At 46.4% G+C, this 19,163-nt stretch overlaps 1 protein-coding gene across 2 annotated transcripts in view; it reads right to left on the bottom strand.

The window, feature by feature from the left end:
* The window catches only part of ABCD3 (ATP binding cassette subfamily D member 3), a 73,776-nt gene that overhangs the window by 32,145 nt on the left and 22,468 nt on the right, over positions 1-19,163 (bottom strand). The window contains exons 3-7 of one of the 2 annotated variants that reach the window (XM_044300722.1): positions 18,809-18,907; positions 16,299-16,387; positions 15,783-15,852; positions 10,629-10,726; positions 2,291-2,414 (exon numbers count right to left, since the gene is read on the bottom strand). In XM_044300722.1, coding sequence (XP_044156657.1) covers positions 2,291-2,414; positions 10,629-10,726; positions 15,783-15,852; positions 16,299-16,387; positions 18,809-18,907 — 480 coding nt within the window. Of the gene's footprint in view, positions 1-2,290; positions 2,415-10,628; positions 10,727-15,437; positions 15,508-15,782; positions 15,853-16,298; positions 16,388-18,808; positions 18,908-19,163 lie in introns of both variants that reach the window. The other variant, XM_044300721.1, reaches the window with a different exon arrangement.

The raw sequence follows: 19,163 nt of genomic DNA, 5'->3' as shown, positions 1-19,163 counted from the left end.
TGTTCAGGTCATGTCGTTTTTTATAGAGCAGGTTGTTACGGACGCAGTGATACCCAATATGTCAATTTTTTTACATTTAACAATAAAAGCATTTTTGAAACAGATTTTTTATTTTTTGGGCGATTGTCTTAGATAGGGGCTCATTTTTGTGGGATGATGTGACGATTAGATTGGTATGATTTTGGGGGGCATACGCCTTTTTGATCGCTTGGTGTTTTACTTTTAGTGATATGAGGTGACAAAAAAATGGTTTATTTAGCAGTTTTTCTGCTATTTTTTTTACGTTGTTCACCTGAGGGGTTAGGTCATGTGATACTTTTATAGAGCCAGTCGATACGGACATGGCGATACCTATTATTTCTACTTTTCTTTTTTCCCCCTATTTTTTACATTTAGTTTTTTGTCCCACTCTGGGACTTAAACTTTTGGGGGTCTGATCCCCTTTTACAATACTTCTATATTGTGATGCTCACTGTATTACTCACTGTAATACACTTACAGCTTCCTGCCTGTGAACTCCAGGGGGCTGGATCTTACAGGCTCTCCCGGAAGGCAGCCACGATGCCCAAGTAAGGCATCGGGCTGCCTTCCCTGCCATCGGGTCCCCATCACAGCAGCGTGGGGACCTGATGGCTGCTCCAATCCCCGCATGGACATCGTACGTGCCACGGTCAACACTGACCGCGGCACATCAAAGGTTAATGTGCCGGCATCAGTGTTTTCACCTTTGCCGGCGCATACAGCAGGGGTTCGGCAGTCGCACTCGCCCGATCAGAGCACCGTACATGAACGGCACTGGGCGTTAAGGTGTAAATACACAGACACAAGAGAGATTAAAACTACAGCATGCAAAAACTTCCCTGCTATAGACAGAAAGATAATGGGGGGGAAATGTATCATGAGGAGTAGGTTTGATGCCAGTTTTACGATAAATCTGGAGCTAAACCCATTAACACAGCTAACCATGCCCACTTTCCCATCCATATTTTAAAACTGGAGTGTGTGTGGTGTAAAAATGCAAAAAGTTGCATTTTTTTTATTTTTTATTTTTGTCAGCCCAAAATGTTGCAAAAGCCTCCTTTTGAAAAAAAATTTAAGCCAGGATTCTGGAGTGAAGGCATAATAAATCAAGGCCCATGTCTTTAGGCTGGAGACATCTCTGCCGCTTTTGCTACAGTTTTTGATGTAGTATTTTGAGGCAATGCCAGAAGTGAATCCAGCATGAGGGAGAAGTATACAGCGAGTCCTTCCTGTATATTTCCTATTCCTTTTGAATCCACGTCTGGATTCTGGAATTAGGACCGCCAGAAAAACAGCATTTGTGATTCCAACTTAAGGGGCTCCATTCACACGTCCTCAATTGGGTCCGCATCCGTTGCGCAAATTTGCGGAACGGGTGTGGACCCATTCATTCTCTCTGGGGACGGAATGGATGCGGACAGCACACAGTGTGCTGTCCGCATCTGTGGAGCGCGGCCCCAATCTTCTGGTCCGCAGCGCCACAAAAGATAGAACATGTCCTATTCTTGTCCGCAGCTGCGGACAAGAATAGGCATTTCTATAGGGGAGCGGGGCGGGTGTGTTGCGGATCCGCAACACACCACAGACGTGTGAATGGAGCCTTAGGGTGCGGCCGCATGCGGCGTAAATCTGGCAGATTCTCCGCAAAGGAATTGGGTGCAAAAAATTCGGCAGGCTCTAAAAAAATAAATAAATCTGCAGTGTAAACTGAATTGTGCTGCAGGTTTTTGCAGCAAGTCAGTCTATCCCGGGAGTTTTACCCACAGCTTTCAGGCTGGGTTCACACCTGAGCGTTTTACAGCGCGTTCCTACGCGCTGTAAAACGCTCAACAAGGAGAAACCAATGATTCCCTATGGGAATGGTTCACACCTGGGCGTTTTACAGCGCGTACGATCGCGCTGTAAAACGCCCGACGCTCAAAAAAGTACATGAGCGACTTTGGGGCGTTTTGACGCGCGTTTGTGGCCATAGGACACTGTAGTCAATGACACAAACGCGCGTCAAACGCGCGTTTACTATTACAAAAAACGCGCATAAAAATGCGCGACAAAAACGCGTGTAAAACGCGCGTTTGCGCAACGCTCAGGTGTGAACCCAGCCTCAATGCTAGGTCAGTAGGAGAGTGGCTTTTAGTTCCCCTTGTTTCTTTCCAAAAGATGGAGTTTGAAGAAAAGAGAATTTAGATTTAAAAACACACACACACACACACACACACACACACACACACACACACACACACACAGAATAATAACAAAATTCACCACTCACCTTGCTCAGGTTGGAGTACAGGTCCACCACACTGTTGCAGAATTTCTCCACATCCTGCGTAAGAAGCTGATCAGCGTTTGCTATCCGGTTATCCAGGTTGCCCATTTTGTAGTAAGTAAAGGATCTAAGAAAAAAAAAAAAAAAAAAACTCATTATATTCGTTTGCCATTTATACAGAGCCGTATAGTATGTGCTGCCACAATATATGGGTAGAAAAGATTCTATGACGGAATGCATATTATTCATTTGGTCATAATAGAAGTCTATGGTCTGCATAACGGTTCCGTCCTGTTTCAGTTATGCAGGAGAGGACTCTAGTGCATAACGGAAACGGGACAGACCCATTTTGCAGCCCATAGACTTCTGTTATGACGGAATGATTAACAGAACGCCTCTAAAAGGCATTCCGTTATGCCTTCCGTCATAGAATTGCGTTATGGTCCATGGTAACTGAATCCATAACGTAATTCATCTTTTATCAGTAAACGAAGTGTGAACGAATATCAAAATATGAAATTCGCTCATCTCTAGTTAGACACCTCTGAATAAACTAGGTGCATTTTACTAAAATATATTTTAGTTGAACATTTACGTATGAAATGCCGGTCTAAGTAAATCTCCTCCACCGTCTCAGAAGAGCAATCCGACACAAACTGTACTATAAATTACTATTATACAGTCAGTTTGGGTACGGGGAACCGCGATTGATTTGCGGTCTGTTTTCTGGGCTGATCATGGTCAGGTGAATGAGCCCAAAAGCTGCACCATAAAGCAGCCAAATCTATGCTGAATCTTTCCCCACCAGCAGAATGACTCCTCACTTTTCATTATTATTATTGTAGATTCACACTGAAGGCATCAAAACTATGAATTAACACATGTGGAATTATATACATAACAAAAAAGTGTGAAACAACTGAAAATATGCCATATTCTAGGTTCTTCAAAGTAGCCACCTTTTGCTTTGATTACTGCTTTGCACACTCTTGGCATTCTCTTGATGAGCTTCAAGAGGTAGTCACCTGAAATGGTTTTCACGTCACAGGTGTGCCCTGTCAGGTTTAATAAGTGGGATTTCTTGCCTTATAAATGGGGTTGGGACCATCAGTTGCGTTGTGGAGAAGTCAGGTGGATACACAGCTGATAGTCCTACTGAATAGACTGTTAGAATTTGTATTATGGCAAGAAAAAAGCAGCTAAGTAAAGAAAAACGAGTGGCCATCATTACTTTAAGAAATGAAGGTCAGTCAGTCCGAAAAATTGGGAAAACTTTGAAAGTGTCCCCAAGCGCAGTCACAAAAACCATCAAGCGCTACAAAGAAACTGACTCACATGCGGACCGCCCCAGGAAAGGAAGACCAAGAGTCACCTCTGCTGCGGAGGATAAGTTCATCCGAGTCACTAGCCTCAGAAATCGCAGGGTAACAGCAGCTCAGATTAGAGACCAGGTCAATGCCACACAGAGTTCTAGCAGCAGACACATCTCTAGAACAACTGTTAAGAGGAGACTGTGTGAATAAGGCCTTCATGGTAGAATATATGCTAGGAAACCACTGCTAAGGACAGGCAACAAGCAGAAGAGACTTGTTTGGGCTAAAGAACACAAGGAATGGACATTAGACCAGTGGAAATCTGTGTTTTGGTCTGATGAGTCCAAATTTGAGATCTTTGGTTCCAACCACCGTGTCTTTGTGCGACGCAGAAAATGTGAATGGATGGACTCTACATGCCTGGTTCCCACCGTGAAGCATGGAGGAGGAGGTGTGATGGTGTGGGAGTGCTTTGCTGGTGACACTGTTGGGGATTTATTCAAAATTGAAGGCATACTGAACCAGCATGGCTACCACAGCATCTTGCAGCGGCATGCTATTCCATCCGGTTTGCGTTTAGTTGGACCATCATTTATTTTTCAACAGGACAATGACCCCAAACACACCTCCAGGCTGTGTAAGGGCTATTTGACCATGAAGGAGAGTGATGGAGTGCTGCGCCAGATGACCTGGCCTCCACAGTCACCGGACCTGAACCCAATCGAGATGGTTTGGGGTGAGCTGGACCGCAGAGTGAAGGCAAAAGGGCCAACAAGTGCTAAGCATCTCTGGGAACTCCTTCAAGACTGTTGGAAGACCATTTCAGGTGACTACCTCTTGAAGCTCATCAAGAGAATGCCAAGAGTGTGCAAAGCAGTAATCAAAGCAAAAGGTGGCTACTTTGAAGAGCCTAGAACAGGGATCAGCAACCTCCGGCACTCCAGCTGTTGTGAAACTACAACTCCTAGCATGCATACTTACTCTGCTCTTCTAAGAACTCACATAGAAATGAATGGAGCATGCTGGGAATTGTAGTTTCACAACAGCTGGAGTGCCGAAGGTTGCTGATCCCTGGCCTAGAATATGACATATTTTCAGTTGTTTCACACTTTTGTTATGAATATAATTCCACATGTGTTAATTCATAGTTTTGATGCCTTCAGTGTGAATCTACAATTTTATTTCAAGACACGGAGGCTCATATTTGCTTAACTCTTTCTTTACTGAACATTAGCAGCAAAGATAACTGAAGAAAATGACATCAGTGTAACCATGGTAATAACTCCACCCCCATAGCCCCTATATAAGGCGCATCACCACATGGACACTTCCTCTTTCTTTGCTGCTTCACAGATAAGTACATGGTTATAATTTTAATCTATGTTGGTTTAATCTGTATAGCGTCTTTACCCTGTGTTTTACTATTAACCCTTTATAAGATAGGGTTTTTGCTTGCGGACGTCATCCGTGGCGTCCGTTAGTTTGAAAGGACTCATTTGTCCTCCTTTTGTCTTTCCCCCTGTCTGGGCTCTCCTTGTAGTTCTCTATTTCTTTCGTTTCGGCTCTTTTTCATTCGGCCGATTGGTGCCGCTGGGTTTCTCCGGTTCTGGTGCCCGGCGCTTTGATATTATTTTTCCCTTATTCTGTGCCTTGCTCGGCCATTTCCCCCCCCCCCCTTTCTCCTCTAGGCCTTACCTTTTTCGCCGCTTCTTCCCGGGCTGCGCGCGCTCGTAATCTCGCGAGGTGCGAGATTCGCGGGTGCCATCTTGGATTCCGGACGCCGTGATCTCGCGGGATTGCTGACGTCACCCGGCTAGCGTTCGCTCATTGGCTCTCATCCCTGGGAGGTGGAGACTTCGGGTTTCCACTCCTTCTCCGATTCCCGGCTTTTTTTTTTTTTTTTTCTTGTGTGCCTTCCGGCTTCTGTTACGGTTAGTCTGTATCTTCAGCGCCGCGCATTTCTGTCCGGTATTGTCCTGTACCTGCCCCTGTTGGTTCTGTTGGGGTGACTCACTCCTGCAGGATCTTTTCATCATGTCCTTGGTGCCAGCTTCCCCTGCCGCTCCTGCCCAGGACCGACACACTAGTCAGGTAGCTCCCACCACACCCCTCAGGGTTAATGAAGCCCCCTCTACTGCAGTGCAGGCTGCCCAGTTACAGCAGTCTATATCCGATGCAATTGTGGCGGCAATGGGGACCATGTCAGCTTCTCTGACACAGTCCATATCACAGGCCCTTAAGTCACATCCAGTTTCGGATATGCCCCCTCCTGCCTCCAGAACACTTCTGAATGATGGCTCTGGCCCATCCACTGAATGCGTGAACAAGTCACGCAAAAGAGCTAACCCGCGCCCGGCAGAAAGGGTGCGATCTTGGAAAACCGCCCGGGCTCTCCCGGATACGGTATCGGATTCAGACGCAGAGTCTGTTGAGGAGGCAGGGGAGGAGTGGTTTACTCACTCAGGGGACGAGTTAGCTGATATCGCAGTTGACACTGCCTTGGATGACCCGTCTCTGACAACGGGTGTCGTTACTGAGCCGCTTGATAGCGTCAAAGACGCAATTATGGACCCCTTGGGGGATCCTCTATTTAACCCTGACCAACTTCACCACCCAAGGTCCTCTGAGTGGCTTCCGGCCACCCATGTGACCCAGTATCTTGAGGCTAGGATCCGCACGCCTCTTTCCAAGGAGGCGCGCAGCAAGCTGCGCGCGGAATGCCCCCGTCCCTTAATCCCTAACAGGATATGTGAGACCCCGACCGTGGACCCTAAAGTGGTCCAGTTTCTGGCAAAAACCGGTTTCAACCCCCGCAAGGGGCTTGATTCTGCGCTCAAAGCTTGCCAGGACAAATTGCTTGATCTAACCGGCCCACTGGCTAAAATCTTCGATTTAGCCGAGGCCGCTAGAGTAGCGGGCACGCAGGTCGACCCAGAAGATCTTAGCGGCTGGGCCCAAAGGGCTATATGTTTAGTGGGCAATGTAAACACCTCCATTGCCATCGAGAGACGTAAGGCCATCTTAATGAAGATTGAGCCCAAATTAGCGAATCTGTCTCTATCTGAGTCTGGTAAGGAGGCGCAAGGCCTCCTTTTCGGAGATCCCTTTATTAAAGAGTTAGGGAAATATGTGGGGGCCTTTACGGCCCTTGATAAGGCGCAGAGTTCTATGCGCCGCGTTTTCCAGTCTCGTTTTTCATCCAGGGCCGGCAGTCTCAGGGGCCGACTGTCCGGCCGCTCCAATTTCCAGCCCAGAGGCACGGGCAGAGGCTCCTTTAATTATCGTCAGTCCCTTCAGGATCCCAAGTACCAGCCAACTTTCTTCCCGTCTCGTGGAGGTTCCTTCCGTTCCAGAGGGTTCCGAGGCGCTCCAGGATCCAGACGCCCATATGGTAAGCCGTCTTTGTGTGTCTTATCCGATTTCGCTACAGGTTGGGGGAAGGCTCCGTTTCTTTTTCCATGCGTGGTCAAGGATCACCTCAGACCAGTGGGTTATCTCCACAGTCCAGGGGTTCACCATCGAGTTGGTGTCCACCCCAACGAACCTTCCTCCCATCCCGAGAGTGTCTTGTTCAAACCAGATATAGACACTTTTAGATACAGAACTTTCTTCCCTCCTCCGGAAGGAGGCTATAGAGCTGTCCCCCGATCCTCACACGGGAATACTGAGCAGTATGTTTCTAGTGCAGAAGAAGGGCGGCCAATTCCGTCCAGTCATAAACCTAAAGAACTTGAATGTCTTCGTTCGTTACAGACATTTCAAAATGGAGGGCATCCATCTGTTAAGGGATCTGCTTCAGCCAGGAGACTGGTTCGTCAAGTTGGATCTAAAGGATGCATATCTCACAGTTCCAGTGGCCCCTGCATCCCGAGGTCTTCTCCAGTTCCCTTGGGGAGACCGCATCTGGCGTTTTACCTGCCTCCCGTTTGGTCTGTCATCTGCCCCGTGGTGTTTTACGAAGCTCATGAAGCCGGCAGTGGCCTGGCTCAGAGGGAGAGGAATTCGTCTGATCATTTATTTGGACGACATCCTGATTATGGCTCAGGATCCGGCCCTTTTACTGGGTCATCTGAGGTTGACTCAAGATCTCCTTCAGGGCTTGGGGTTCATTCTCAACCTGGAGAAGTCTTGTCTTTTGCCGGCCACGTCCATAGAGTTCCTGGGGTTCACCATAGATTCAGGGAGTCAAACACTCAGTTTACCTGCGTCCAAGGTCAAGGCGATCCGCAAGGAGATCCGCCATTCTCTCACTCTCCCGCAGGTGTCTCTCCGTCAACTGGCTCGTCTGATTGGTCTTCTAACTTCTTCCATTCAGGCGATTTTCCCAGCCCCTCTCCACTATCGAGCCCTTCAGAGGCTCAAAATTGCTCACCTCAGGGCGGGGGCCTCATTCTCGGACACTCTGATCTTGGACACGGAAACCAGGCACGAACTCGTGTGGTGGATCCACAATTTATCGGTGTGGAATGGCCGAGCCATTTTTGGTCCCAGTCCCGACCTTGTCATCGAGTCGGATGCCAGCCTCATGGGATGGGGGGCCCATTGTCAAGGGGTGTCCACGGGAGGAGCGTGGTCCCCGGACGAATCACACCTGCATATCAACGCTCTCGAGCTTTTAGCGGGATCTTTTGCGATCCGCAGCTTTGCCCACGGGTCGGCTCGGGCGTGTGTGCGGTTGCGGATGGACAATGTCTCGGCTGTCCGTTACGTGAACTGCCTGGGAGGGACGCGCTCCAGAGTCCTGTCTTCTCTGGCCAAAGATTTTTGGGAGTTCTGCCTGTCCAGGGGGCTATCGGTGGTGGCCGAGTACCTTCCGGGGTTGCACAACACGTTGGCCGACTGGAGTTCTCGTTGTCTTTCAGATTCCAGCGATTGGAAGTTGGATTCGGGGGTGTTCCAGGATATTGTATCTCTTTGGGGCCCGTTGTCCATCGATTTATTCGCGTCGCGTTTGAACGCACAACTCCCCAGGTTCTTCAGCTGGCGTCCGGACCCGGAGGCCGAGGCAGTGGATGCCTTCCTCCAGTCCTGGGGCGGGTCTCTACCTTACGCCTTCCCTCCGTTCGCGCTCATCCCACGGGTGCTCGCTCAGGTGTGTCGCCAGCAGGCCCAGTTGGTGCTCATAGTGCCTTACTGGAGAACGCAGTCTTGGTTTCCTCAGCTACTTTACCTGCTGTCGGAAGAACCTCGGCTCTTGCCATCCTTCCCGCTACTCCTGCTCGACCCTTACGGCCGTCCTCACCCTCTACTTCTGGACAGGTCACTTCATCTTCTCGCCTGTCGAATTTCAGGGGTTCCTGGGACTCCTTCGGCCTTTCGGCGGAGACTAGACGTCTGTTGGAGTCTGCATGGGCCCCAGGCACTAGACGAGCCTATCACGCTGCGTGGGACGTCTGGGGTCGTTGGTGCGATTCTCGGGACTTGGATCCCGTACTTGCCCCTGTGACGGACATTCTTCAGTTCCTCACTTCTCTGTTTGAGGCGGGGAAGGCTTACCGTACTCTTAATGTGTACCGGTCTGCCATTTCCTCCAGGCATTCAGGTTTTGACGGTGCTCCTGCCGGCCAACATGCTTTGGTGTGCAGGTTATTGCGCGGCTGTCGTCTAGCGCGGCCTCCGCGACCTCGTTTTTCTTCCACTTGGGACGTGGCGTCAGTTCTCAGGTTTTTGGAGGATTGGCCTTCCAACTCCATGTTGTCTCTTCGGCAGCTTTCAGCCAAATTAGTGACCCTGTTGTGTTTGATTTCTTGTAAACGCGTCTCTGATGTCCGAGCTCTGGATATTGACGCTCGCTATTTTACACCGGAGGGAGTCTTGTTCAATATTTCTCGACGCACTAAGACGGGCATTAAGTCCGTTGCTTATCCATCCTTCCCGTCCTCTCTGCAGTTGTGTCCGGTGGCTTGTCTCAGGGAGTACGAGGCTCGCACTCTGGCTTTTCGCTCGGGGACTGATCCTCAGCTATTCATTTCCTTCCGCCGCCCCTTTGCGCCGGTTTCAAGCGTCACTCTGTCCCGATGGGTTAAATGGATCCTATCCCTGTCGGGTATCGACACGTCCATCTTTACCGCGCATTCGGTGCGCGGGGCAGCGGCTACCTCTATGTCCGTGGCTGGTGCTCGTTTAGAGGATGTATTACGGTTGGCAGATTGGTCCCGAGTTGCTACCTTTCGGGAGTTCTATTTTAGACCTGTTCCTCACGCTTTTTCCTCCGTGATTGCTCAGCTTTAAACTAGCAAATATGAGCCTCCGTGTCTTGAAATAAAATTCAAGATTTTCCTAAAACATGACGTAAAGTCATGATTTTATGAAAGACACGGAGGCGAATATTTCCCTCCCTTTGTTTTTATGCCCACCCATCTGGTCTGGGGTATCTCGTGACCTTCTTGGACTGTTACGTATATATGTGTTATTTAATATCTTATTGCCTCCGCAGGGAATGAGTCCGGGTGTGATTTCCATACTCGGTTCGTTGGTGTCCATATTACCATGATCTTATGTTCTCTCTTCAGGTTGATCACCCTCGTCAACTGTTTCCAGGTTTTCGCCTTTCCTGCATTCCAGTTTGGTTGTTCCCGGCTGCAGTTCGGGCTGTCGGTTGACCGTTCAAGGTTCCAGGTTCTCGTCAGTTGAAGACCACAAAGAAAGAGGAAGTGTCCATGTGGTGATGCGCCTTATATAGGGGCTATGGGGGTGGAGTTATTACCATGGTTACACTGATGTCATTTTCTTCAGTTATCTTTGCTGCTAATGTTCAGTAAAGAAAGAGTTAAGCAAATATTCGCCTCCGTGTCTTTCATAAAATCATGACTTTACGTCATGTTTTAGGAAAATCTTGAATTTTCAGTCATGAAAATAAAGAAAACTCTTTGAATGAGAAGGTGTGTCCAAACTTTTGGTATATATATATATATATATATATATATACACACACATTATATATCTATCTCTTTATTATATATCATTCCATGTAGTAAATTCCAATTTTTCACACATGTAGAAATGTGTCAGACTCAGTACACACTTACTTCAGATATTCATCATAAAGGTGCTTGGTCAGCCGTTCCCGGAAACACAACTTCAGCTCATTCAAGCCCAATTTTAAGAAGTTATTCACTAATGAGATCTGCAAACAAGCAGCACATACGTCATTACACAGCAAAGCCGGCAGATCAGAACAGACGTTTCAGGGTGAATTTACGTCCGGCATATTCATTGCAGATGTACGGATAGAATTTTAGTTGTGTACATGTCCGCAACAAATCTGCCGAGTGTGAATTGACCCTTAATGTATCCAAATTTAAAGCAACAAATGTTTTAGCCGACATGCACACGCACAAACGTGGATTGGTTCTGCATCTGAGGCAAATTTTTTGCAGCTCAGGTGCGGACCCATTCATTTCAATGGGGCCCGCAAAAGACGCGGACAGCACTCAGTGTGCTGTCCGCATCTGTTGCTCTGTTCCATAGCCCCGCAAAAAATAAAAAAAATTAGAACATGTTCTATTCTTGTCCATTTTGCAGACAAGGATAGGCATTGTTACAATGGATCCACACAAAAAAAAAAAAAAGCCATATGGATGTCATCCGTTTTTTTTTTGCGGACCGCAAAACAAACGTTCGTGTGCATGTAGGCTTAGTCACAATTTGAAGAGGACACCACTCCAGACATGTTCAACCATCACAAGTAACTTAGAATATATATTTATAATTGTGCCTGCGCTGTCGCTGTATGAGTTTTTCTCTGTATGCGCTAGGCAGACAGAGCCGCTGCTGTGTACCTGGTTGGATAACGGCTGCTCCGGTCCAAGGTTGTGTAGACAGTAGAAGGAGTGAACAAACTAATGTTCGGTACCAGCGCTGGAGTGAAGTTTTTTGGGTTAGTAATTACCTTATGTCAGTGTTCGGTTATATTCAGATGGTTGACCGCTCACTCTCTGATGTTGCAGACAGGATGAGATGACTTGTGCGGCGCTTCTCTGAAAGGATTCTTCCTGCTCAACCTCTAAGCATGTACGCCGCCCCGGCCGGTGGCTGGCGTGCACGCGAGGGAGCTATGATGGTGCGGGGTTCCGGGACGTGCGGCGTGACGTCACGACTGTCCTACGGGGTAATCCAGAGACCAAAAAGATCCTACGCGTTTCGAAACCTACGGGTTTCTTCGTCAGGGATAGTTGTTCTACCTATGCTCTGGGTTTAAGTAGGTGCCCGGTCCCTATAGCAGCCGCTCAAAATTAAATCACCCTGCTAAGATATTATATTATATATAATCCCAAATAGATAGAACGTGGCAATTACCTACTTATAATAAACATCAATTTGATTTTAATTAGATTTTAAAATGTAGGTATTTTAGGTATTTTAAAATGCAAATAGTTCCATCTCTCGGTTCAGGCCATTGGGTGCCAGAGAGTTCAATCTGAACATCCATTTACTTTCACATCTGGACAATTGTTTAATAATATCTCCGCCTCTCGGATTTGGTTTTATTTTTTCAATGCCCCCAAAATAGGAACCGACAAAATTTCCTGCATGGTATTGGGTATAGTGGCGGGACAGAGGGTGATCATCATATTTTTTGTTTATGTTATTGAGATGTTCCCCCATCCTAGTTTTTAGTTCACGTTTGGTTCGACCCACATATATTTTTAAACATGGACATTTTATGAAATAGATAACACCTCGGGTATTGCATGAGATATATTGATTGATTTTGTATTTATGATGGTTATCCCCTATTTCTGTTATGGGGAATTTAGTTATGCCATGTTTAATTTTTTTACAGTTATTACACATTTTACATGGGAAGAAACCTTTATGTGTCAGATGGTTTAATTTTTTGGTTTGGGGTAGTCTCACAGTGGGTGCTACCATATTGCACAAGTTTAATGATCTTCTAAAGATGAATGTGGGATTTTTTGGGATCTTATCACCTATTAATTTGTCTTGTCGCAACATTTCCCAATGTTTCTTAACAATTCTTTTAAGAATTATAGCCCCTTCATTATAACCCGTAATTATGGGGATCTTAATAGGGGCATCAATAGATGGGTTCGTAGCAGGTTGTTTTGGGTTCTGCACTTTATTCTTCAATAGTGAGTTGCGATCTACCTCTCTTATTTGTTTAATGGTGGGTTCCAAGTCCTCCATTTTGTACCCTTTTTCAATAAATTTAATATTGAGATCTTTAGTCTCCTCCTCAAAATGACCAATACTTGTGCAGTTTCTGCGTAACCTGATGTATTGGCTGCGAGGGATGTTTGTAAGCCACGTGGGTAGGTGGCAGCTTTTAAGGGGGAACATCTCAATAACTAAAACTAAAACTAAAAACTAGGATGGGGGAACATCTCAATAACAAACAAAAAATATGATGATCACCCTCTGTCCCGCCACTATACCCAATACCATGCAGGAAATTGTCGGTTCCTATTTTGGGGGCATTGAAAAAATAAAACCAAATCCGAGAGGCGGAGATATTATTAAACAATTGTCCAGATGTGAAAGTAAATGGATGTTCAGATTGAACTCTGGCACCCAATGGCCTGAACCGAGAGATGGAACTATTTGCATTTTAAAATACCTAAAATACCTACATTTTAAAATCTAATTAAAATCAAATTGATGTTTATTATAAGTAGGTAATTGCCACGTTCTATCTATTTGGGATTATATATAATATAATATCTTAGCAGGGTGATTTAATTTTGAGCGGCTGCTATAGGGACCGGGCACCTACTTAAACCCAGAGCACAGGTAGAACAACTATCCCTGACGAAGAAACCCGTAGGTTTCGAAACGCGTAGGATCTTTTTGGTCTCTGGATTACCCCGTAGGACAGTCGTGACGTCACGCCGCACGTCCCGGAACCCCGCACCATCATAGCTCCCTCGCGTGCACGCCAGCCACCGGCCGGGGCGGCGTACATGCTTAGAGGTTGAGCAGGAAGAATCCTTTCAGAGAAGCGCCGCACAAGTCATCTCATCCTGTCTGCAACATCAGAGAGTGAGCGGTCAACCATCTGAATATAACCGAACACTGACATAAGGTAATTACTAACCCAAAAAACTTCACTCCAGCGCTGGTACCGAACATTAGTTTGTTCACTCCTTCTACTGTCATCACAAGTAACTGTATTCTCCATAATATTACAATCCTACAGCATTATTTCTAAGAAATGTATTGTTCTGTTCCTCTTACTCCTACTACAAACTTATGAATATAATGTTAACAGTTAGGGGGGTGTCACTGCACAGCCTAACACTATCCAATCAGTGGCAGACTGAAGGAAACCCCCCTTTGTCAAGGGGAATGGTGTCACTGGCTTTGGGTAAGCTGCGAGAAGGCCGCAGTGCTCACCACCCGTGGACCTCTCAAACAGCTGATCGGTGAGGGTCCCTGGTGTCGGACCCCATAGATCAGATACTGATGACCTATCCTTTGTATAGGTCACCAGTATACATTTTTTTTTTGAAAAACCCCTTTAGCAGACATGTCAGCAATGGTGATGGGTCCTCTTGACAGTGGCACTGTACTTTCAGTAAACTTTTGATGACAGACAAAATTAGGTTGATGGGGGTTTGAGGGCTGAGACCCCCACCGATCTCTAGAACTAGGGAAGAGAAGCGCTTGCTTAGCCGGCTCTCTTCTCGCTGCACGAGACATGCCCATAGACTTTCTATTGAGTCTGTCTCAGTCCTATGGTGAGGAGAGAGAACACATTAAGTGAGCGCTTCGCTCCCTTCATTCTAGAGATGAGTGGGGGTCTCAGCTTTCCAAACCCTTACTAATCTAAATTTCTGATATGTCCCTATGACAAAGCAAAACTTTCCTGAAAGTACAATGCAACTTTAAGCACTTGCACAACTCCACTGAATTCTGCCCGGATTCGCCACTGTTCAAACATAGAATATGGGGTGATGTATTATCCTTGTAACACGATATCTCGCTATCACCTGACCGTCTCCTGACTGCACCGTCCAGGCTTGGTACAGGACAAACCGTGCACAGATGCCGAGCCATCGAGACAGAACTCAAGGTCTACAAAGTAACACAAGTAAATCATACGAATATGGTTCATACAAGCCAAGGCAGCACAAAGCAGCTCCCACTGACTAAGCTTTGAATATATTAAAAAAAGGGACCAAACACTAAAATCCTGCCTTTCCCACAAACTGCAGCATTGTTAGAAATCACCACTTTCTTGTTACCTTTGTTCTCCAGATCTGTAGGCGTGTCCTCCCCCCTCCTCAACCATACAGTTATGGCATAATCCGGTAAGGCTACTTTCACACTAGCATTTCTTGCGGATCAATCATGGATCTGCAAAAACGCCTCCGTTGTAATGATACAACCGCATGCATCCGTCATGAACGGATCCGGTTGTATTATGTCTTCTATAGCCATGACGGATCCTTCTTGAACGCCATTGAAAGTCAATGGGGGACGGATCCGTTTTCTATTGTGCCAGAGAAAACAAATCTGTCCCCATTGTGTGCCAGGACGGATCCGTTTGGCTCCGCTTTGTCAGGCGGACAGCATAACGCTGCAGGCAGCGTTTTGGTGTCCGCCTCCAAAGCGGAATGGTGACGGATCGGAGGCAAACTGATGCATTCTGAGCGGATCCTTTCCCATTCAGAATGCATTAGGGCAAAACTGATCCGTTTTGGACCGCTGGTGAGAGCCCTGAACGGATCTCACAAACGGAAAGCCAAAACGCCAGCGTGAAAGTAGCCTTATATTAGGTCATAAGAATAGAATACCCACTTAATACATCACGTTTAATATATCAATTTTGAAACAGTGTAATAAAGTCAAGATGAAAATAAAAACAGACTTACGGCAGGCATGGCGGCCATAAAGTTCAAAAGGTACTTCTTAAAATCTTTTCTACTGCGACCAATGATTGCGCTGCAAACCATCACATGCACAGTGTTAATAACATACAAACAAATGCAACAAGCTGCACACTACATAGATATAATCATGTAAGCTGTACCCCATGGCGCACACAATGTCTATGTTGGTTGGGGTTAGATTTATACTATTCTGAACAGAAGCGCAGGCTCTTCATACATAACGTATTTAACAACATAAAGCAAGAATTTTTCACTCCTTGCAGTTTTGCAAAAGTTAAAAATGCAAGTGCCATGCGCTCAAGCCGGGGTATTTCCACAAAGTGTTACCAGTGGAATTGCAGCAATATACTGGAAAAAGTGCTCCTTGAAAACGGCTGTACTTCTGCTTATGATTCCGCTGCAACAGAAATAATATTCTAAGTGGGGGGAAAAAATCCAACAAAAGAGAAATGAACAATGTCAACTTGACATTTGTATCTCCGAGGTTACATTAAGACTGAAAAAAAAAACAAAAAAAACACACAACAATAAAATCTGTCAGTTTTTATGGCCGTAAAGACTGCCAGTTTTTCTGGATGTCTTGCATCCGTTTTTAACAGCCGTCAATCGGCGATTGGCTGCAGCAGCGTCAAAATGGAAATTCACATTCTAGGAGCGCAGCAGAGGCCGTGGAGAGACGGAGCAGGGAGTTCCGGGATATAGATAACCATGTTTGCCTTCGCAGGTCTGCCCAAGATGGGGAGGGGAGGTTGCCACCGCACTCGCCCATGATAATCTCAGACTGTGAAAAACACTATCCAAGAACATTAGAGAGATCACGTGAAGAAATGGGTTTAGAAATACCTTTCAATAAAAGTGCCATTCTGAATCATCCAAATGTCACAGTACGTGCGGGCAACCAGCATGATCGCTATCAGCGTCAGATATCCGCTCTGAAACACAAATACCAAGCATTAAATGGGTTGTCCATTCCCTATTACAAGCAATGGCCTGTCCTCGCTATAGGCCATCACTACCTGATCAGAAGGGATCCAACACCAGCTGTTATGCCTCGTGGTCACACGCGCATTTTCTTGGTCCGCATCTGATCCGCATTCTTTGCAGGTCAGATGCAGACCAGTTCACTTCAATGGGGCTGCAAAAGATGTGGACAGCACCACCAGTGTGCTGTCCACATCCGTATGTCCGTTCTGAGGGCCAGTAAAAAAAATAGTACACGTCCTATTCTTGTCCGCTTTACGGACAAGGATAGGACAATTCTATAGAGGGCAGGACGTTCTGTTCCGCAAAATGCGTAATCCACACAGCCTGGATCTGTGTTTTGCACAGGCAACGGACGTGTGCATCAGCCCTTATGCAGATGTTCTGGTGTGAAACTAAACCGCGCCATCCATTGTGCAGTGGACAGAGCTGTTACTACAGCGCGGCTCCTATTGAAGAGCATGTCCGCTGCGGACGGAGCTGTGTAGTTTCAGAGCAGAACAGCTGATCGATGAGGTTAGGCCGTCACTTGTCTTTACAACCCTTTAAAGGGTTTCTACCACTTCGGTTTCACATATTTAGCTGTCAGACACTAGCAATCCGCTAGTGTCTGCTCTGCCCAACCATCCTAATATAATTGCTTTTGGGGCAGCCGTTTTGCTAAAAAAAGAACTTTTATTAATATGCTAATGAGCCTCTAGGTGCTATGGGGGCATCATTAGCACCTAGAGGCTCCGTCTACCTTCAGAAACTACCGCCGCCGAGCGCGTCCCTCCAGCCCGCCCATCTCCTCCTGAATGCGATCCTCCTTGTGAGCGCCTGTATTCGGCGCATGCGCAGTGAATGTCTGACCGCTTCCTTGCTCAGACATCTCCACTGCGCCTGCGCGATGACGCCATAGTGCTCTGAGGAACAGGCGCAGTGGAGATGTCTGAGCAGGGAAGCTGTCAGACATTCACTGCGCATGCGCCGAATACAGGCGCTCACAAGGAGGATCGCATTCAGGAGGAGATGGGCGGGCTGGAGGGACGCGCTCGGCGGCGGTAGTTTCTGAAGGTAGACGGAGCCTCTAGGTGCTAATGACGCCCCCATAGCACCTAGAGGCTCATTAGCATATTAATAAAAGTTCTTTTTTTTTAGCAAAACGGCTGCCCCAAAAGCAATTATATTAGGATGGTTGGGCAGAGCAGACACTAGCGGATCGCTAGTGTCTGACAGCTAAATATGTGAAACCGAAGTGGTAGAAACCCTTTAAATGACCAACACAGGAAAACGTTAAAGCAAACCCCACCACAGCCCTCTGCCTGAATTAAGGTGGTCAAGATTACGAAAACTGCTGAGCTCGCCACTTCCATAATTCCGATAGAAGTCAATGAGTTATGGAAATGTTTTACAGTAAGCACATCCGTTTCTCCAATGGTCCTGTTACACTGCCGTCAATCAGGCAGATAATCGATAACAAGCATTCGGAGGAACGATCTGCCAGTGTAAAGGTGCTTCAGATTACCTGATGTGCTATTGATAGATATAAGCAAAGTCACTTCGCTAATACTCTACAGAGATTCGTGTCTGTACAGTATTTGAATGTATGGGCTCCGATGAGTCAAAATTAGTTATTCATGAAGTTGCGCAACTTTGTTGAATAACTTCAGTAATTGATTATTACAGTGAAAAAACCCTGGAACCAAACTCTGCTTTAGTTCCAAGGTACCACTCGGAACTAATGCAGAGTTCGGTTCTAAGTTTAAAGTGGCTTTTCATTGTAATAATCAATTACTGAAGTTATTCAACGAAGTCACACGCGACTTCGAGAATAACTTACTTCGGCTCATTGGAGCCCATACATTCTAATACTGTACGGAGACGACTCAGTACAGTATTATAAAAAAAATTTAGCGAAGCTTCGCTCTTCTCCAGTTAAGATCGTCCATGCGGACACATAAATCATCATTTGCCGGCAGCAGATCGTGGTGTCTAAACAACTCTCTTCTGCCGGCAAACAATAAATCTGGATGGGGACGAGCTATGGCATTAGCGATTGCTCCTCCCCATACTGTGGAGGAGATTGCTGCATTTACATGCAGCACTCTACTCCACTGAGGAGCAGGGAACTGTCTGGAAGGAACACTTCCTTCCCGACAATCATCTGCTCAATGGAGCAGTGTAAAGGGTCTTTATCTCTGTCACTTTTGCATTCATCTAGGTGGAGGCCAGTGGACCAGGACAGCGCTGGGGGAACACCGTCCTACACACATGTGGGGGTCTCAGAGGCGGGATCCACATTTATCAGACATTTATAGTATAGGCTGTGGATTTACATAAATATCTAAGATGAGAATACCCATTTAATAGGTAATACGTCAAATACCCACCTCTTTACAGAATGTTTTAGGGACTAATATTTTCAGGATGCGGCCAATCCTGGCAAAGAAAAGTCGGTCCACCACTGCTTTTTCCTTTTTTCCATCTTTCTGTAAAAATGATATATCGCACATTCAAAAACAATTGATGTAAATTCTTCATGTGAGAAATTCAAGTAATCAGGTTAGAATCTGAATGTCAATCTGACGGGGGCACCGAATGAATTCAAACAGAAACAAAGAACCTAAAAACTTACACTTTTCATATACAATAAAGCTTTCTTCACATGGATATTTAGTAACTGAATAAATTAAAGGGATGCGGTCACGCTGACAACACTGCCAGCAGGCAGCACGCTATACAGGA

The sequence above is a fragment of the Bufo gargarizans genome, chromosome 7 (genome assembly GCF_014858855.1).
Source record: "Bufo gargarizans isolate SCDJY-AF-19 chromosome 7, ASM1485885v1, whole genome shotgun sequence".
Lineage (NCBI taxonomy): Eukaryota > Metazoa > Chordata > Amphibia > Anura > Bufonidae > Bufo > Bufo gargarizans.
Note: the sequence above shows the minus strand (reverse complement) of the source record. Positions and strands in the feature narration are given on the sequence as shown.